Raw genomic sequence first — 22,094 nt, forward strand, 5'->3', positions numbered from 1 at the left:
TCTCACATTCCTGTCCTTAAATTCTAACTCGACCCCTTGACCCCAATCTTCCTGCTGTGTTCCCAAAACCATCCTCATAAACCTGAAGAACAGTTAAAAAAAACAACTAAATCTGATCTGTGAATAATGAACAAAGAAAAACGACAAAGAACAAAGAAATCATGGTCGTCTTACTTTAAAATCCACTCAGACTTGACCGATAACATAATAAGAAATTACCTATGAGATAGCCAGATTTGGTGGTGTGAAACCTGTAGCAGGGAAACTTCTAGAAAAATACTGAATTACCTACATTACAACTACAGAAAAATTTGCTGAACAAATACATGTACACAGGTGATTATATAAAAATACAAGCAAGCATAGAAAAAGTCAAACAATGAGAAAAATAACAATTTCACACTCTAGTCCAACATACTACGTGAGCATCCTCCAACCCAACATCACACAACCTCACTATTCCTTTCTCTTTCTCGTGCTTAAATGCAACACAGTTGAGTGTTGAGGTATCACCGGCTACAGACCAAGTGCAGGTAAATGAGATTAGTACAAGAGATCTTGCTGTTCAGCATGGGGGTAGAACAGTAAAGAACTAGACAGGGCATCTGGCTCATGGTATCTTGCCAATCTTGATGCCAATTTATACAATTAACAGGTGGCACAGTAGCTTCACATTTTACAGCGCCAGCAACTGGAAAATTACCCGTTGGTGCCTGTAAGGAGTTTGTACATTCTTCCCCTGATTGTGTGGGTTTCCGCTCACATTCCAAAGATGTATGGGTTAATTTACAGCAAACATTTTAATTCTGATTGCATTTCCCATTCTGACATTTGGACCAGGGTCTTCTCGTGCCAAGATGAGGTCACCTTCAGGGTGGAGAAGCAACATCTTATATTCTGTCTGGGTAGCCTTCAACCTGATGGCATGAATATTGATTGATCCTTCTGGTAAAATTGTTCTTCCCCCCCCCCCATCCCTCCTCTTTAATTCCCCACTCAGGCGTTTCACCTTCTCTCACCTGCCTATCACCTCCCCTGGTGTCTCTCCTCCTTCCCTTTCTCCTATGGTCCACTCTCCTCTCTTATCAGATTCTTTCTTCTCCAGTCCTTTGCCTTCCCCACCCACTTGGCTTCACCTATCTCTTTCTATCTAGTCCTCCTTCCCCTCCCCCACACCTTTTATTCCGGCGTCTTTCTCTTCTAGCCCTGAAGAAGGATCTCAGCTTGAAACGTTGAGTGCTTGCTCATTTCCATCGATGATGCCTGACCTGTTGAGTTCCTGTATCACTCTGTGTGTGATGCTACATGTTAAGTTATTAAGTTGCTGCCAGAAGCATGGCAGCACTTGCAGGCTGCCCCCAGCAAATTACAAATGATGAAGGAAATGAAGGAAACATACATTTCACTGTATGTTTCCATTTATATGTGACAAATACAATTATCTTTAATCTTTATTGCATGTTAATTATTTCCTGCGAAATGATCTCTTCACATTCCCATCAACTCCCCCAGGATTCTATCCTCAGCCACACATTAGGGGCAAGTTATGGTGGGAACAGGCAGGCTAAATCAAGTGAGAGTAGCTGGTGGGCTCACACCCTGGTGAGTTAGGGACATGTCTGTCTTAGCATGTAAGGTCAGCTCAGGCTGATGAGATCTACGGTGATATCCAACAGTCAGGAAGGCGGTTTGACAAAGCTCCATGAGAAATGAAGGGCGTGACGAGGCACTGAAGTAATCATGGTCATCCACTGCAGCCAAGGAAGACTCCAGTTGTGACAACTACTCATATCACTAGACCCAGTCTTCCGAAATCAAAAGAGGGGAACGATGTCAGTGCAGTGGCTTTCCCACTTTAAAAACTCTCCCCCACAGGTTTTCTGTCATTGTCGGACATGACAGACAACTACCACCAATTAACCTACCAATTCACACATCTTTTGGAGATGCTGGAGGAAACTAGAGCATCTGAGGAAACCTCTCCTGGTCAAGGGATAATTTATTGTCCAATAGATATTTTCCTTCCAAGGTGCAACTTCAGAATAGGCAAAAAACAGGCATAATGAACCAATAAAGGTTTGCAAGAACTCAAAACACTTTTAGCAGAGAGAGAATGATGTGAGATTAGCAAATTGCGTAAAATTATCTTTAGAATAAGTGGGAAAAGAAAGATTAAACTTAAACTAACAAACACTGGCCGAGTTCAACACATCATTCAACAACCAGCCGCTCAACAGGATATCCATACCGGATGCTCTCCTTTTCCCAACCAGCTTTTCCCAGAAAGGCATTTAATACAATAAAAACAAATCATTCCTTAATTTTAATTTTGGTAGGTCAAATATGATGGCAGAATATAGTATTAATGATAAGACTCTTGGCAGTGTGGAGGATCAGAGGGATCTTGGGGTCCAAAGCTGTTGCGCAGGATGACTTAAGATGATGACAGGCATTGATCATGTGGATAGTCAGAGGCTTTTTCCCAGGGCTGAAATGGCTAGCATGAGAGGGCATAGTTTTAAGGTACTTGGAATTAGGTACAGAGCAGATGTCAGGGCTAAGTTCTTTTTCCACACAGAGAATGGTGAGTGCGTGGAATGGGCTGCTGGCGACGGTGGTGAAGGCGGATACAATAGGGTCTTTTAAGAGGCACCTGGATACGTACATGGAGCTTAGAAAAATAGAGGGTTATGGGTAACCCTAGGTAATTTCTAAAGTACATGTTCTGCACAGTATTGTGGGCTGAAGGGCCTGTATTGTGCTGTAGGTTTTCTATGTTTCTATGTTTAAAAATAGCACAGAAAAATTCTCTGGAATTATCTTTACAAGATTTAAAAACATTGATAACACATCATATTAAAGTATTTATAGCCTTCTCTGTGAAAAAAGACTAAGTTTGTCAAACAAATCAAAGTTAGTTATTGTGAACAGGAAGAGTTAGTCAAAGAAAGCCCAAACGCTTGCATTAAAGAGATAAGAAAATAAATTCTGATATCTGGCAACTTTGACACCAACAATATAATAGCTTGTGCAGCTTGGCCAAGCAGCAGGATGGAGATCCTAACCATCTTCTTGCTGCTACTACCGGGGTAGAAGTACGAAAGTCCCATACCATCTGGTTCAGGAATAGCTACGTACGTCAACCATTCGGACTTGAACTGACCAGCTTAACCCTAATCACTACAGTTTGGTAACACTATGACCACTTTACACAAACCATGCTTCAGTGACACAGATCCAGCATGCTACCTGACTGGGGAGAAGCTGCACTGGGTAGTGGACTCTGCCAAACACATCACAGGCCACATCCCTCCCCACCATCGGTCATCGGTAGTACCTGAAGGAACCACTGCCTCAAACAGACAACATCCATCACCAAAGCCCCACCAGCTAGGGCATTCCATCTATGCGCAGCTCCCATCGGGCAGGAGGTACAGAAGCTTGAAGTCCCACACCACCAGGTTCAAGATCAGCTATTTCCCTTCAACCATTTGGTTCTTGAACTAACTGGCAGAACCCAAAACAATACAGCTTAACAACTCTATGATCACTTTACACGAAAATGGACTTTGTTTTTCTTTGTACTAACTGTTCTTTCTTGTAAAATTTATGTATAATTTACGCTTTTCTTGTGAATGCTACTTATAGATGCGATGTGCCTCAGATGCTGCTGCAGTTAAGTTTTGCAATGCACCTGTGTATACAGGACTTGCATAGATGATAATAAACTCCACTTCGACCAGGTAGCTTGGGAGAATGAGTTCATCTTTAGAATAGACTACAAGACTCTATGACATAGCAGCAGAATTCGGCCATTCGGTCCGTTGAGTCCATTCCACAATTTCATCATGGTTGATCCATTTCTTGTTCAACCCTATTCTCCAGCCTTCTCCCCATAACCCTTCATATCCTGCCTTAAATACACCCAATGACCTGGCCTCCACAGCCATCTGTGGCAACAAATTCCACAGATTCACCACCCCCTGGCTAAAGAAATTTTTCCTCATCCCCATTGGAAATGAACATCCCTCTATTCTGAGGTTGTGCCCTCCGGTCCTAGACTTCCCCACTATAGGAAACATCCTCTCCATATCTATTCTACATAGAACTTTTAACATTCGATAGCTTTCAGTGAAATCCCCCCCCCACCCATTCTTCTAAATTTCAGCAAGTACAGGCCCAGAGCCACTAAATCTTTCTCATATGATAACCCTTTTATTCCCAGAATCATTCTTGTGAACTCCCTCTGTTCCCTCTCCAATGTCAGCATATCTTTTCTTAAATAAGGGGCCCAAACCTGCTCACAATACTCCAAATGAGGCCTTGCCAGTGCCTTATAAAGCTTCAGCATTACATACTTGTTTTTATATTCTAGTCCTCTCAAAATGAATGCTAACATTGCATTCACGTTCCTCACCACAGATTCAACCTGCAAGTTGACCTTTAGGGAATCGTGCACGAGGAATTCCAAGTCCCTTTGCACCTCAGATTTTTGAATTTTCTTTCCATTTAGAATAGTCTACAATTTTATTTCTTCTACCAAAGTACATGACCAAACATTTCTTGACACTGTATTCCATCTGTCACTTCTTTGCCTATTCTCCTAATCTGTCTAAGTCCTTATGCAGACACTCTGCTTCCTCAACACTACCTGCTTCTCCACCCATCTTGGTATTATCCACAAACTTGGTCACAAAGCCAACAATTCCATCATTCAAATCATTGGCAAACAATGTAAAAAGAAGTGGTCCCTACACTGACCCCTGTATAACTCCACTAGTCACCAGCAGCCAACCAGAAAAGGCTCCCTTTATTCCTATGCTTTGCTTCTTGCCAATCGGCCAATGCTTTATCCATGCTAGTATCTTTCCTGTAATACCTTGGGCTCTTATCTTGCTAAGCAGCCTCATTTGCTCATTTTGTAAAGGCCTTCTGAAAATCCAAGTACAAAACATCCACTTTCCCTTTGCCTATCCTGCTTGTTATTTCTTCAAAGAATTCCAACAGATTTGTCAGGCAAGATTTTCCTTTGCGGAAAACATGCTGACTTTGGCCTATTTTGTCATGTGCCTCCAAGTACCCCGAAACCTCATCCTTGGCAATCGACTCCAACATCCTCCCAGCCACTGAGGTCAAACTAACTAAGCTTCCCTCCCTTCGTGAAGAGTGGAGTGATATTTGCAATTTTCCATTCCTCTGGAACCATGACAGAATCTATTGATTCTTGAAAGATCATTAATAATACCTCCACAATCTCTTCAGCTACCTCTTTCAGAACCCTGGGGTGTAGTCCATCTGGTCCAGATGACATATCTACCTTCAGTCCTTTCAGCTTTCCAAGCACCTTCTCCCTAGTAACAGCAACTGCTTTCACTTGTGGCCTATGAAACACTCAAACTTTGGACAGACTGCCAATATCTTCCACAATGAAGACTAATGCAAAATACTTATTCAGTTCCTCTGCCATTTCCTTGTCCCTCATTACGAGCTCTCCAGCATCTTTTTCCAATGGTCCAATATCTACTCTCACCTCTCTTTTACACTTTATCTGAATAAACTTTTGATATCCTCTTTATTATTATCAGCTAACTTATCTTCATATTCCATCTTTTCCTACTTTATGACTTTTTTAGTTGTCTTCTACTGGTTTTTAAAAGCTTAGCAATCCTCTAACTTCCCACTAATTTTTACTCTATTAAATGCCCTCTCTTGTGCTTTAATCAACACTCACAACACGCTGGAGGAACTCAGCAGGTCCGGCAGCATCGTGGAAAAGATCGGTCGACGATTCGGGCCGGAACCCTTCGTCACAGTCCTGACGAAGGGTTCCGGCCTGAAACGTCGACCGATCTTTTCCATGGATGCTGCCCAACCTGCTGAGTTCCTCCAGCATGTTGTGAGTGTTACTTTGACCCCAGCATCTGCAGATTATTTTGTGTTTACTTGTGCTTTTATGTTGGCTTTGACTTCCTTTGTTAGTCATGGTTGCACATACTTTGCGATGTATTATCCTGCACCTTCTGAATTAAAAATAAGGGAGATCCACTCAACAGTTTGATAAGATGGGGCTTCTGAGATCCCCAGTCCGATCGTGAATGACCAAGATTGACCTAGCAGTCATGGGCCAGGGATTCACTCAGCCCACTGGAATGTTACATTTCTTCCAAGTGAGCTTTGAGAACATACTTGAATCATTTCCTCTGCCGGCCTAATTCTCCCTTATCATGATAGAGCTGGGAGTAAGGCATCTGCTTCAGGAGTCTTGCATGGGGCATTTGATTGACGTAGCCAATCCATCAAAGCCAATAGCTGAGGTCACAGTGCTGAACAGTGGCCAGGAACAGGGCAATTACATTTAAAGATACTTGAACAGGTACATGGATAGGAAAGGATCTGGGCCAAATGCAGGCAAATAGGACTAGCTCAGGCAGTCCATTCAGTCAGCCTGTTGCTGTGCTGGACCAATGTTCCCTCTAAAGTGTGTGTGACGCACACAACCTTTGCTACTAGTGCACAAAGGAATTTACGCTGCACACAAATGGCATGTTGAATACATTTCACAATCATACACAATCATATTTCTTTTTCCAGTTTCTGATGCAGATGGTGTGACAACATGGAGTTTGCAATGACTTGTCTGCACAATTTAGAATTGGCATATTTATACTGTTTTTATTGAAGAAATTATTCAGTGCATAGATACTGCTGTTATTGGGCAAAAAATTGTACAGCACAAAATTTTAACGCACAGTAGTCATTACAAATTAGAGGAACATTGGCTGTGACATTTGACACTGGCCTGCTGATCTGCCAGTGGACGTGAATAATGTTGCAGAGACTGGCAACGTGTCACTGAACTGTCTCAGAAACACAGATAGATTTGGTTATGAAAAACATGGCAAGTAATACATGATGTGGAGGGATTCTAAGGCAGACAGGGGAACAGAGGCAGTTAGGTGCTTGACAATAGACTTCAGAAGGCAGGTGGCAACACACATGGGCTGAGAGAGAGAATGCAAGAGAAACTCAAACCAGCATCAAACACCATTGAGGCAGTAGTTTGAGAGATTGTACTACAGGAGGGCGTGAGAAGGGGCCGAGGAAATGATCAGGATGTTGCCATGCTGAAGGTTGAGCTGCAAGGGATAATTAACGAGACAAGTTTCCTGTGGGATAGGGAGCTGAACAGAGATCTAATCACAGAGCATAGAGTAATGAGACGAATAGATTGGCTGAGTAGCACTTACTTCTTTTAGCAGAATGGTCAGTAACTTGATGAATTTAATTTAATCATCAGAATTAAGGTGGAGCTGAAGAAAGAAGTTTCAGATAACAATGGTATGGGTTCGTAATCAGTCTATAAGGAGTTTGTATGTTTTCCTTGTGACCATGTGGACTCCCTCTGGGTGTTCCGGTTTCCTCCCATATTCCAAAGACGTACGGGTTAGTAAGTTGTGTGCATGCTATGCTGGTGCCAGAAACAATATGATACTTGTGGGCAGTGCATGGGACATCCTCAGACAGTGGTCGTTGATGGAAACAAGACATTTCACTGTATGGTTCCATAAGACCATAAGACATAGGAGCAGAATTAGGCCATTAGGCCCATCGAGTTTGCTCCACCATCAATCATGGCTAATCCTTTCTCTCCCCTCCTCAGCCCCACCCCCCGGCTTTCTCCCTGTAACCTTTGATGCTGCCGCCAATCAAGTACCTATCAATCTCTGCCTTAAATACACCCAATGACCTGGCCTCCACAGCTGCCTGTGGTAACAAACTTCCACAAATTCACCTCCCTTTGGCTAAAGAAATAACTCCGCATCTCTGTTTTAAATGGAACTCCCTCTATCCTGAAGCTGTACCCTCTTGTCCTAGACTCCCCCACCATGGAAAACGTCCTTTCTACATTTACTCTGCCTAGGCCTTTCAACATCCGAGAGGTTTCAATGAGATCCCCCCTCATCCTTAAAATTCCAGCGAGTACAGACCCAGGGCTATCAAATGTTCCTCATATGATAAACCTTTCATTCCCGGAATTATCCTTGTGAACCTCTGAACCCTCTCCAATGCCAGCAACACACACAAAGTGCTTCAGGAACTCAGCAGGCCAGGCATACTATACATTTTCCAACATTGTATTTCAATTGCCACTTTCTTGCCCATTTTCCTAATCTGTCTAGGTCCTTCTGCAGCCTTCCTGTTTCCTCAATACTACTTGCCCCTCCACCAATCTTCATATCATCTGTAAACTTGGCAACAAAGCCATCTATTCCATCATCTAAATCATTTATATACAGCATAAAAGAAGTGGTCCCAACACCGACCCCTGTGGAACACCACTAGTCACTGGCAGCCAACCAGAAAAGGATCCTTTTATTCCTACTCACTGCCTCCTACCAATCAGCCAATGCTCTAACCATGCTAATAACTTCTCTGTAATACCATGGGCTATTATCTTGATAAGCAGCCTCATGTGTGGCATCTTGTCAAAGGTCTTCTGAAAATCCAGATGTACAACATTCACTACACCCTACTTATAACCTCAACGAATTCTAACAGGTTCATCAGACAAGATTTTCCCTCAAGGAAACCATGCTGACTTTGTCCTATCTTGTCCTGTGACACTAAGCCCTCCATAAACTCATCCTTAACAATTGACTCTAACATCTTCCCAACCACTGAGGTCAGGGTAACCAGACTATAACTTCCTTTCTGCTGCCTTCCTCCTTTCTTAAAGAGTGGAGTGACATTTGCAAATTTCTAGTCCTCCAGAACCATGCCGGAGTCCAATGATTCTTGAAAGATCATTACGCATGCCTCAATGACCTCTACCACTACCTCTTTCAGAACCCTAGGGTGCAGTTCATCTGGTCCAGGTGATCTATGTACCCTTAGGTCTTTCAGATTTTTGAGTACTTTCTCCCTTGTAACTGTATCCACTTCTCTTCCCTGACACACTTTAACATCTGGCACACTGCTAGTGTCTTCCAGAGTGAAGACTGATGCAAAATACTCATTTAGTTCATCTGCCATCTCCTTATCCCCTTTATTATTTTCTGGCCTCATTTTCTAGCAATCCTACATGCACTCTTGTCACTTCTATTTTTTACATACTTGTTTTCTGTAGGTTTTTAAAAGCTTTCCAATCTTCTATCTTCCCGCTGATTTTTGCTTTGTTACATGCCCTTCCTTCTGTTTTTACATTAGCTTTGACTTCCCATGCCAGCCATAGTTGTACTATTTTGCCACTTGAGTATTTCTTTGTTTTTGGAATATATCTATCCTGCACTTACCTCGTTTTTCCCAGAAACTCACATCATTGCTGCTCTGCTGTCATCCCTGCCAGCATCTCCTTCCAATTTACTTTGGCCAACTCCTCTCTCATACCATTGCAATTTCCTTTACTCCACTGAAATACTGCTATTTACTAGAGCCTTTATCATCTCTCTCCCTCCTTCCCCAACATCAGTATCACCTATAAAAGAAAATGAGGTCGCAAAATGGGAGAAAGTGTTCAGTTCCACAGGCTTGGGTTTCACGCCTCTCCTAGTTTAGTGCTGGTGGTCTGAATCTTAATCATTTGAAGTCCACTGTAAAGAGTTCAAGAGCTGCACCATCTCTCGCAGGCAGGTCCGATCAACCTGCTTCTGTCCCAGCCGTGCGGATCCCACACATGCCTCTTGGGCTCCCTCAGAGCTCACACAACCAGAGTGGAAGCCTCAACTCTGAGGGAGCGGCAAGGAAGAAGGAGCATGCTGAAAAATGCAGGAGTTGCTGTTACCCTCCCAGGAAATTATCTGTTTTCACCAAAAGAATGTTAATGTATTGGGAAAACTGCATTTATTCCTCCTGCATCGATGGCACCTGACTTTTCCCAGATGGACAAAAGAAAAATTCAGAAACTTTGTGGGAGAGAGCTCTGTGACTGGGCAGGCTAGTAATGTTTCCATCTAGTTCCCTGGGGATAAAGATTAAAGATGAGCTTAATATGTCACGTGTACAGTGAAATGCTTCATTTATGTCGATGAGCAGCACAGTCTGAGGAAGTGCTGGGAGCAGCCCATAAGTGTCACCGTGCTTCCAGCATCAACACAGCATGTCCACAGCTCATTAATCCTAATGCGCATGTCTTTGAAAGATACGAGAAAACTGGAGCACCCGGAGGAAACCCATGCAATCATGGAGAGATTAGTGAAACTCTTCACAGACAGCTGCATGAATTAAACCTTGACTGGTGCTCACCGGTGCTGTGAAGTGTTATGCTAACTGCTGCGCTCACAGGGTGTGCTGCAGGGGAAGGGAAGGTTGGCAGCAAGGGATGAGTTAGTTAGCACAAGAACATGATAGACAACACTGCACTGTGGCCTGGTTACAATCAGCTGCTTTTCTACTTTCAAAAATAATACAACTGAAACCGTGATCCAAGATTCCATGAATATCTTAGATTCCCAGTGGCAGAAAGTCACCAAAGTGTTTTCCAGATGCTGTATGGCAGACGTGCAAAGCTACAGAAATAAAAGCAGACAGGTGATCGGTTACAACACAACAATGTGACCAAGTCTCGGTCAGAAGTGTGAGGTAATGCATTCAGGTTATCTAATCCTGGCTGCACACAGACAGTGAATAGCAGAGACCTACCAACGTACAGGGGACCTTGGAGTGCATGCATAGCTCCCTGAAAGTGATGACGCCGGTGGATCAGGTAGTGAAGAATGTGAGTTGCTTGCCTTGATAGATAGGTATTTAAAAGAAAAGGAAATAGTGTACAATTCTGGTCATCACACTATAGAAAGGCTGTGGTAGCAATGGAGAGAGTGCAGAGGAGATTCACCAGGATGTTGACTGGAATGAAGGGACTGGTTACAAGGAGAGGCTGGGACGGTACAGATAGGGTAAATGCAAGCAGGTATTTTCCACTGAGATTGGGTAAGACTACAACCAAAGGTCATGGGTTTAGAGTAAAAGATTAAATAATTACGGGGAACTTGAGGGGGAACTTCTTCACTCAGAGGGTGGAACGAGCTGCCAGCGAAAATGGTGGATTTAAGTTTAATTTCAATATCTAAGTGGTTTTTTTAAGTACATAAATAGCTGGTGAATGTAGGGCTATGATCCACATGCAGATCAATGGGACTAAGCAGAACAATAGTTCTTATCATACTGAATCTTATTGATAAGGACTGAAGCCCTTCATCGGGATTAGAAAGAAAGAGAGAAGCCAGAATTTTTAAAAAGTGTTTGAGTTTTCTTTGAAGACAGTTATGAATGTCTTTACTCAAGAGGGCAAGAAACAGAATGTTGCCTTCGCCATTTGCCAGAGTACAGAAAGAAACCTGCAGGCTCTAACACCGAAAGCATTAGCTGGTCAGATGCTCATTATTGAGTTGCAAACCCTCACATTCCTGGCTGCACTCTTTAAACTTTTCTGTTTCTCAGCCCTCTGGAATACAGAGAGCATTTCAGGCTGTATTTTGAGGGAACAGTTACCTCAGAGGCTCCTCCCCAGGACCTCACAGCCTCATCCAGCTCCATTGCACGGCCAACCTTCACTGCCTCAGCGCCTGCGGCACTCTTCCTCTCCTGGGCCTGGGCCTCTGCCAGGCACGAGTGGGCGACTGGCTGGACTCGATGCAGCGCTTGGGTTAGGAACTGGACGTGGACCTGCAAGACGGTCAGGAAGCACCGGCCCAGCACCTGAGGGAAAGGACACAGACACATCACTGGAGAGCAGTCAGAGCAGAGAGTTAACACAACCAACAGCAAACCTGTTGGACCAGTCATTTCACATGTCATCTAAAACTCTGACAAACTTCTATAGACGTGTGGTGTGACTGGTTGCATCATGGCTTGGCATGGAAACACAATGCCCAAGAGGTACAAGAGTCTCAGGTTCAAGAACAGTGATTACCCCTCAACCATCAGGCTCTTGAACCAGAGGGGATAACTTCACTCACCACAACACTCAACTGTTCCCATAACTTTCAAGGGCTCTTTTTCTCATGTTCTCGATATTTATTACTTATTTATTATCATTATTACTTTTTTTCTTTCTACTTGTATTTGCAGTTTGTTACTTGTCCCCCCAAGAACCCAGCTCCCTTCCCCTCCCCCACCTACTACACACTCTCCTCCCACGGGGTCCCCTTGACCCTCCCTACGTGCTCCCAACTGCCCACTGTACCTCCCTTATTTAGTTACTCTTCATCTTCCTTTCTCATCAGGTTCCACAATTTCAGACTCCCGTTCAATGAATCAATGCCATTCCCCTCCAACACCTTGAACAACACCCACAAAATACTGGAGGAACTCAGTAAGTCAGGCAGCACCTATGGAGGGGATTAAAGTTGATATTTAGGCTGAGACCCAAATATCATCACAGTGCTGGCATCATTTTTGTTGCAATGGACAAAGTTTACATCAAGCACACATGGCCACTTTAATTATTTTCTCTGTCGGCAGATAAAAAGAGAAAAATGGCTCAAACCATTAAACTCATCGCCATGGCTATCAATTTATTTGAAGATACACTGTGGAACAGGACCTTTCAGCCCAACGAGCCACACCGCCCAGCAACCCACCTATTTAACCCTAGCCTAATCACAGGACAATTTACAAAGACCAATTAACCTAGTAACTGGCACATCTTTGGAATGGGAGGAAACCAGAGCTCCTGGAAGAAATCCACACAGTGATGGGCAGAATGTACAAAACGCCTGACAGACAGCGCAAGAATTGAACTCTGAACTCTGACACCGCAAGCTTCAATAGTGTTGCGCAAACCACAAAGTTACTTAATACTACACAAGACAATTGTGAAGCAGCAATTACTGAGTCAAGTCATTGATAATTGCAAACTAATTGAAGCTTTCGGAACAGTACACATAATCAACTAACAGTCGTCGTTTAAGCAATGAATAGATGTTACAGAGCATATTCCCAAAAGCAGGGGTTTCCAACCTGGAGTTCATGGACCCCTTGGCTTAATGGCATTGGTCCATGGCATAAGAAAGGTTGGGAACCCCTGCTCTAAATGCAAAAGAAGCCAAATTGAAAAATGGGGCAGCTGTATCTATCAAACAGTTGATTAATTTGATTTGTCACATTTATTTTGAAACATAAAGATTACCACTTGCATCAAGTCAGATCAGCAAGGATTGTGCTGGGGGCCATGCTTCTGGTGCCAACCTAACATGCCACCACTCACTAACCCTAACCTATACGCCTTTGGAGTGAGGGAGGAAACCAGAGCACCCGGAGGAAGCCCACATGGTCACAGGGAGTATGTACAAAACCCTCAGCCAGCAGTGGGTATTGAACAATAATCGGTGATTGCTGGCGCTGTAAAGCATTACACTACCGTGTTATTCATGTTAAATGTTGTATTATAGAAAAGGGACTGGGAACTTTCACAATGATCAGAGCACCAATGCATTGAAAAGGAGAAAAGTCAATACAAGAGCAAGTGAGTGAGTAGACTTCTACAGATGTGTAGAAGGAAAGGAGCAGAAGAGGCTAATGTGGTTCCCTCAAGGTCTGAGACTCAAGAAGCTACATGGGCGAGAAAGGAAATAGCGTCAATTAAGCAAGTACTTATGTCCGGCCTAACAGCAGACACAGAAAACATAAAAACAGAGTATAAATTAAAATGCATGGGTACTTCAAGGACGTTCGCATTGAAATTAGCAACAAAGCTAACATTAAACACTTGCTGATGATACAAAGCCAGATGGTAGTGTGGACTGTGAGGAAGATCAAGTTCAAGTCTATTGCCATTCAACTGTATACGTGTATACTGCTAAATGAAACAATGTTCCTCCAGACCAAGGTGCAAAAGACAGAATAGATCAGGGGTCCCCAACCTGTTTTGCACTGTGGACCGGTTTAATATTGACAATATTCTTGGGGACCGGCCGACCGGGGGGGTGGGGGTTAGGGTTGCCAAACATACGAGAGTAGCAGTCAACTACGTTGTGTTTACCCCGAGAAAGACTACAATGACCATGAAGCCTTGCGCGGGCACCGGTGCGCATGCGTAACTTGTGCCTGCGTGTACATGCCGATTTTTAAAAAATCGTTTTTGCCGATTCTGTTGGGGGGAAGATGTTAATCATGACCGGAATATAGGTGATAAGTGGCTAATACACTCAATTTCGTTTCTAAAAGGGTTTATCTAACGAATTTAATATTAAACACACAGCGCATATTTTCCTTGCATGAATATAGTGATAAGACAATTATCAGGGGAGGACAGGGGAGCTTGAAGTAAGTGTTGAACGAACTTCCAGAAGAAGTGGTAGAGGCAGGTTCGACATTATCATTTAAAGTTAAAGTGGATGGGTATACGGACAGGAAAGGATTGAAGGGTTATGGGCTGAGTGCAGGTCGGTGGGACGAGGTGAGAGTAGCGTTCGGCACAGACTGAAGGGTAGAGATGGCCTGTTTCCATGCCGTAATTGTTATATGGTTATATAAGCCACTTATAATAGCATCATAACATTTTAAGTAACATTTGGATATTAAACACACAGCGCATATTTTCCTCGTATGAACATATAAAATCATTGCAACGCACCAATATCGCTGAATCAGTGAGAACCCTGGGCTTGTTTCCCGGCAACAAGACGGTCCTATTGAGGGGTGATGGGAGACAGCGATACTCGAAGGGGCTTCCTTATGTCCAGTCTATTCCGCAACTTAGTTTTCGTTGCATTCATTGCAGAGATATGTTGGAAATAGAAGCAATGTTTTCAGTGCTTTCCTGACTATCTCAGGATATTTAGCCTTGACTTTGATCCAGAATGCGGCAGAGATGTTATGTCAAACATACTTTTCAGCCCGCCGTCATTTGTAAGCTTCAGGAGTTGATCTCCTTCCCGCGCTGACATGGATGACGCGCGGGTAATGACCTCGCGTGCGTTCAAGCTCAACAGTGGCGTGACAGGGAATGAGGAAAGGTGCAGCTGACTCCTATCGCCAAATCATATTGTTTCCTCACAGCCCGGTACCGGTCCGCGGCCTGGTGGTTGGGGACCGCTGGTATAGATAACCAATACACAATACATAAAGTAATATTATCAAAAATAATTAATAAAGTGCACTTATGACACAAGTTTAAAAGTAAAACAGTGTAACACTACTGGTGCTTCATACGTGATGAGGCCTGAGTGGTGGCAGGGAGTTCAGTAGTCTCACCGCCTATGGTAAGAAGCTGTTTCCCATCCTAGCAGTCCTTATTCAAATGTTCCAGTACCTGCTGTCTGATGGTAGGGGGTCAAGGAGATTGTTGGACAGATGGGAGGGATCACTGACAATGCTGAGGGCCCAACGTATGTAGTGCTCCTGATAAAAATCTCCAGTGGCTATCTGATAAAAATGAAGGCAGGCTTCATGGGGGATGAAGAGAGGTTAACTGGCTGATAGAACATAGTGTGGGAAAAGTCAGTATTTATATAAACGATAAGAGATTGAAAGCCTTTGAGATCAGTAGGGCCTGGATGTCAACATGCAGATGGAGTAAGCAATTAGGAAGACAAATAGTGTAACACACACAAAATGCTGGTGGAACGCAGCAGGCCAGGCATTATCTATAGGAAGAAGGAAGGACAAATAGTGTGTTGGCTTTTACTGCAGAGATTTGCGTAGGAGTTAAAATATCCTGCTGCAATTATATCTTTTCTCCTTAGACAGATTTGTTTCTTCTCTAAACAAATGAGATTCTGCTGGTGCCGGAAATCTTCAGCAAAGCACACAAGATGCTTGAGGAACTCTGCAAATCATGCAGCATCCATGGAGTGGAATGAACGGTTGACATTTTGGTGTGAGACCTTTCATCACAACTGGAAAGGATCTGCCCCTTCCTTTCTGTTCCTGTTGAAGGGTCTCAGTTTGAAATGTTAACTGTTTATTCCACTCCATAGACGATGCTTGACCTGCAGGATCCATTCAGCACTTTGTGTGTGTTGCTCAACAATTACAGAGGCAACACGGTAGTGTAGCGGTTAGGGTAATCACTTTACAGGGACAGTAATCACCAATTGGGGTTCAATTCCCACTACTGTCTGTAAGGAGTTTGTACATTTTCCATGTGACTGCATGGATTTTCAAAAGCTCCAGTTTCCTCCCATATTCCAAAGACCTGTTGTTAAGATTAGAGTTAGTAAGTTGTGGGCATGCTATGCTTCACCGGAAGCTTGCACAATCCTTAAATGATTTAGTGCAAAAAAAAACATATTTCACTGTATGTTTTAATGAACTGTACATGTGACAAAGTGTGGGCACGTGGGCAAGTGGTTAAGGCATTGGACTAGCTACCTGAAGGTCGTGAGTTCAAGCCTCAGCGAGGGAACGTGTTGTGTCCTTGAGCAAGGCACTTAATTACACATTGCTCTGCGACGACACTGGTGCCAAGCTGTATGGGTCCTAATGCCCTTCCCTTGGACAACATTGGTGTCAAGGAGAGAGGAGATTTGCAGCCTGGGCAACTGCCGGTCCTCCATACAACCTTGCCCAGGCCTGCGCCCTCGAGAGTGAAGACCTTCCAGGTGCAGATCCATGGTCTCGCAAGACTAGCGGATGCCTTTTATACATGTGACAAGTAAAGCACCATCTTCAGAATAAAGTCTTTTCTTTAAAGCAGACATTTGGATATGGAAATGCAGGCAAACAAGAGAAACTTGGTGGGCATTGACCAGCTGGGCCTGTTTCTGTGTCCTACTAATCGATGACATTGCATTCAAAGTCTTTGAGTACAATTCTTCCTCTATTCACCTCATGATCTCTTCCCATGATGGAGTACAGTATAGCGAGCACCTGTTTGGAGATCTAGTGTCAAAAAGTAATACATCACAGAAACAAGCCCTTTGGCGCAAGTGGAAATGACGTGGCTAGACACATCAGAATAGGGCAGCACAATGACATTGCCTTACCAACCTTCTCAGTGGAATGGTGAAATATTTCAAACTCTCATCATTTAGGGAACTAAGTAGGGAGAAGTCAGTGTTTTTTTTTCTTTTACATAGAGAGTGGTGAGCTCCTGGATCACACAGTCAGATAGAGGCTGATACATGACAGACCTTTAAAAGACTCATGTTGAAGTGGTGAGGCCAAATTTGGAGTATTGTGTGCAGTTCTGACCACCTAACTACAGGAAAGGTATCAATAAGCTTGAAAGAGTGCAGAGAAAATTTACAAGGATGCTGCCAGGACTTGAGGTTCTGAGAGGGAAAAGTTGAACAAGTCAGGACTTTATTCCCTGGAGTGTAGAAGATTGAGCAGAGATTTGATAGTGGCATACAAATACAAATAAGGGGTATAGGTAGGGTAAATGCAAGCAGGCTTTTTTCAAAATGAGACTAGAATTAGAGGGAATGTGTTAAGGGTAAAAAATTAAATAATTAAGGGTAACCAGAGGAGGAACTTCTTCACTCAGAGGGTGGTGCAAGTCCGGAACAAGCTGCCAGTGGGAGTGCTGGATGCAGGTTTGATTTCAACATTCAAGAGATGCTTGGATAAGTACATGGATGAGAGGGGTATACAGGGCTAAGGTCCAGGTGCAGGGAGATGGAACTAAGGAGATGATCAGACAATCACTAGATGTGCCAAAGGGCCTGTTTCTGTGCTGTAGTTCTCTACCATTCTAAGCATTTGAGTCTTCTACCTGATGGGAGAGAGGAGAAGAGAGAATAGCCAGGGCGGGTGGGGTCCTTTATTACATCGGCCCATGTGCTATCAGTGCAAAGACTTTTCTTACTCATCTGGTTTGGTACAAGACTGATAGGAAAGAACTCAAACATAAACAAAAAGCACTGGAAGCACCCAGCAGGACTGGCAGGATACGTGGAGAGAGAAACAGAGTTATTGATTCAGGTCAACGATTGTGGTTCCAGCATCTGCTGTTCTTTCTTTATTTAGAGACACGGCACGAACAGGTCCTTCCGACCCAACCACCCAGCAACCCTGGCCGAATCACAGGACAGTTTACAATGACCAATTAATCTATTAACCTTCCGGCCCAACCACCCAGCAACCCTGGCATAATCACAGGACAGTTTACAATGACCAATTAATCTATTAACCTTCCGGCCCAACCACCCAGCAACCCTGGCATAATCACAGGACAGTTTACAATGACCAATTAATCTATTAACCAGTAAGTTTTTGGACTGTGGGAGGAAACCAGAGCCCCTGGAGGAAACCCACGAGCTCACGCACTTACAGACAGCATCAGAATTGAACTCCAAACTCCAGTGTCCTTAGCTGTAATAAGGCCGTGCGAACCCGCAATGCTACGGTAGCAACCCTTTTGCTCTTCAGTCAAGAACTCTGCCCATTCCTCTCAAAACCATCATATTTTAATTACCTCGAAGGGTTTGCATTTTTTTGATAAGAATGCTGCATACTCATTAACAATGGCAGAGTCAATATAAAACACCTGAAGACTGAGACTGTAACCCTGTGAACTACCTTCTGATCAAAACAAAAGGACTGGTGACAGACAGATCCTGAAGCACACTCTCTCCCACCATTGTTTCTCCTCTTCCTCTCTCCTTTAATGTACAGGACCTGTCAATCATTATAAATCAAAGACAATACTCCTGTTTTTCAGTTTGTGGGGCGGGGCTGTGTGGGGGGGAAATTAGCTACTCCTGCTCACATACAATGAGAAAGCATTAATATTCCACAAAGAATGCTAATTGTATCGAGGCCTTGTACTTCTCGCATCAGACAGCCTTGAAGCACAAAGACAGTCTCGCCAAGGTTACTGTGATCAGCTGCCAGGAAACACATACATGGGCTTTACGGTGGGGGGGGGAGTGGCGGGGAAAAGAGGTGTATGACGGGCAGGGGGAGAACACATAGGCAGGGGAAATGTGAATTAGCTCACAAGTACAAGAGGCACACGTAACTATTACTGCATTTTACCCTCCACAGTGGTGACCACCCAGGGTTACCAACTCCAGACTTAAATATAAAAAGAACTCTGCCATGGACGGTCCCAAGTCTGGCTGTGAAAGGAGGAGGGATGGGCATGGGGCTCGCAACTCCATCCTGTAAAAACCCAGAGCTACAGAAACGCTAACAGAAGCTCCAAAAACCTCATTCCTGGGAGAGGAAGGACCTTGAAAGATGCACTACACTTGAAAGACTGGCCCAAGATAGAGGATTATCATGAACTGCTGCTGGCAGCCATTGCCCTAGTTGGGGTGGTGAGCTAAGAAGTATTTTGTCACATGGTGTGAGCAGAATTATCTGCAGCTTAATGTGAAAAAGACTAAGGAGCTGGTGGTAGACCTGAGGAGAGCTAAGGTACCGGTGACCCCTGTTTCCATCCAGGGGGTCAGTGTGGACATGGTGGAGGATTACAAATACCTGGGGATTTGAATTGAGAATAAACTGGACTGGTCAAAGAACACTGAGGCTGTCTACAAGAATGGTTAGAGCCGTCTCTATTTCCTGAGGAGACTGAGGTCCTTTAACATCTGCTGGACGATGCTGAGGATGTTCTACAAGTCTGTGGTGGCCAGTGTTACCATGTTTGCTGTTGTGTACTGGGGCAGCAGGCTGAGGATAGCAGACACCAACAGAATCAACAAACTCATTCGTAAGGCCAGTGATGTTGTGGGGATGGAACTGGACTCTCTCACAGTGGTGTCTGAAAAGAGGATGCTGTCTAAGTTGCATGCCATCTTGGTCAATGTCTCCCATCCGCTACATAATGTACTGGGTGGGCACATTCAACCAGAGACTCATTCCACCGAGATGCAGCACTAAGCGTTATAGGAAGTCATTCCTGCCTGTGACCATCAAACTTTACAACTCCTCCCTTGGAGGGTCAGACACCCTGAGCTGATAGGCTGGTCCTGGACTTATTTCATAATTTACTGGCATAATTTACATATTACTATTTAACTATTTAACTATTTATGGTTCTATTACTATTTATTATTTATGGTGCAATTGTAACGAAAACCAATTTCCCCCAGGATCAATAAAGTATGACTATGACTATGACTATTTCCACTCTCTCTCCACTCCTCAACCATTTAAATGCATTGCTACAGTACGTCTTGGAATTTGATTTAAGCTGCTGGTTTTTTACCAAGTGGCCCCTTGCTGTTATTTTCCATAGTATTAAAGCATAGAAAATTACAACTGGAGTTCAGGGTCCTGCATTCGAGGCCTGGAGTTCAGGGTTCCATATTCAGCAAGTCCAGCGTTTAAGGACTGGAGCTCAGGGTCCCGTCTTCGGTTAGTCCAGAGTTTGGACAGGAATTCAGGGCCCACATCCAGAGTTCTAATTTATCATCATCGGCCAGTCCTGGGGTTGATACCGAAGACTGAAGCTTGAAGTTTGATCTGAAGTCTGGAAATCAAAGCCCAATGACGGAAGCCTTGGGTACAAGAGCGTGAAATTCACCTGGGAAGGCGGGCGCCAATTATCCGCGAGAGCACTGCAGACCTAAAGGCCTGTCCTGGAGTTGGAGGACTCTCTGTGTGCGTGTGTGGGTGGGAGAGAGCAAAGGGGTTTGTTTTGCTGTTATCATTTTGTTGCTTGTTGCATTCTATTTTGTTGTGTTGTTGATGTCGAGCATTCTAGGCGTGTTACGTTGGCATCGGAATGTGTGACAACACTTGCGGGCTACCCTCAGCACAGCCTAAGGTCAAGCTGGTTATTTATTGAATTAGAGATACAGTGTGGAGCATGCCTTTCCAGTGCAATGAGCTGCACTGCCCTGCAACCCACCTATTTAACACCAGTCTAATCGCAGGACAAGTTACAATGACCAGTTAACCTACTAACCAGTATGTCTTTGGACTGTGGGAGGAAACCCATGCACTCACAGGGTGAATGTACAAACAACTTACAGACAGTGCCGGAATTGGACTCTCAATTATGGAATGCCCAAAGCTGCAGTAGCATCGCACTAACTGCTACACTTCAATGGTGACCTTGTGAATGCAAATGACACATTTCACTGTATGTTTCAATGTAACTGTGATAAATAAATTAACCTGAACTATCAAGCTTTTCTTTCTCTTGTGCTCCTCTCTGTGAGGAGACAATTAATGCAGTCTGGTGGTTAAGGGAGCCATTTGGGGGTGAGGGGATCATTGGGAGAGTGAATGCGTGCAACATAAAATACTTCACAGTAACATCCATACACAAATTGCCAGCGGAACTCAGCAAATCAGGCAAGATCTATTGGGGGGGGGGGGGGAAGTGGCCAGTCAACGTTTGCCTGGTATGGAGGCTCCAATGCACAGGATCCAAGATGGTTGGAAACTCAGCCAGCTCATCATGGCTACAGTACTCCCCACTATGCAGTACCTCAAAAAGTTTGCACTCACCTTTAAGAAAACCCTCACCACCCAGGACATGCCCTCTTCTTGGTCCCACTACCACCAAGGACCCACACACAGTGATTCAGAAACAGTTTCTCTCTCCCACCACCAACACAACTACCAGCTCTGTCACAAGATTCCGAACAGTCCGTGAACACTACCTCAATATTCCCTTTTTTAACTCATTATTTTGTAATTTGTAGTAATTTTATGTCTGCACTGTAGTGCTACAGCAAAACAACTAACTTCATGTGATACAGGACAGTGGTAACAAACCCAACCCTAGTTCAGAGACAGAACACAGGAGCTCTGAACCAGACAGTAAGCTACTTGATTTTGCATTTAGCATATCCGGTCAGTAAATCAGATCAGCAATTCTCAGGCACTGGTTTTGCCAGCAGCTGGCTTACACAGATTGACTCAATTTAGAAGCACTTGAGCTAGGATTTCAGTACATACATGCAGGAATAGTATTTGTGCTCTGTAGATCTACGGCACTTCAAAATTAAGTTTCAACTCGTGAAACTGTCCTGCTACAGTGAGCCATGGAGGGAAGGAGGACGGGAGTTAATTTGCTTGTTAGTTATCTGCTTTTTCATCTACATTCAAAATACAAATTGTTAACTTGAGAGCTAATTTTAGAACACAGGAGAGCATAGGAACAGGCCCTTCGGTCCACACTGTCGAGCCAAACCAATTAAATTATTAACCAACATAGAATAGTACAGCACAGTACTGGCCCTTCGGCCCAC

General features: G+C 43.9%; 1 protein-coding gene across 3 annotated transcripts in view; it reads right to left on the reverse strand.

The window, feature by feature from the left end:
* The window catches only part of LOC134356359 (granule associated Rac and RHOG effector protein 1-like), a 249,049-nt gene that overhangs the window by 70,058 nt on the left and 156,897 nt on the right, over positions 1 to 22,094 (reverse strand). For all 3 annotated transcript variants that reach the window (XM_063067262.1, XM_063067259.1, XM_063067260.1), the window contains one exon: positions 11,488 to 11,694. In XM_063067262.1, the coding sequence (XP_062923332.1) occupies positions 11,488 to 11,694 (207 nt within the window). The remainder of the gene's footprint in view (positions 1 to 11,487; positions 11,695 to 22,094) is intronic.

The sequence above is a fragment of the Mobula hypostoma genome, chromosome 14 (assembly GCF_963921235.1).
Source record: "Mobula hypostoma chromosome 14, sMobHyp1.1, whole genome shotgun sequence".
NCBI lineage: Eukaryota > Metazoa > Chordata > Chondrichthyes > Myliobatiformes > Myliobatidae > Mobula > Mobula hypostoma.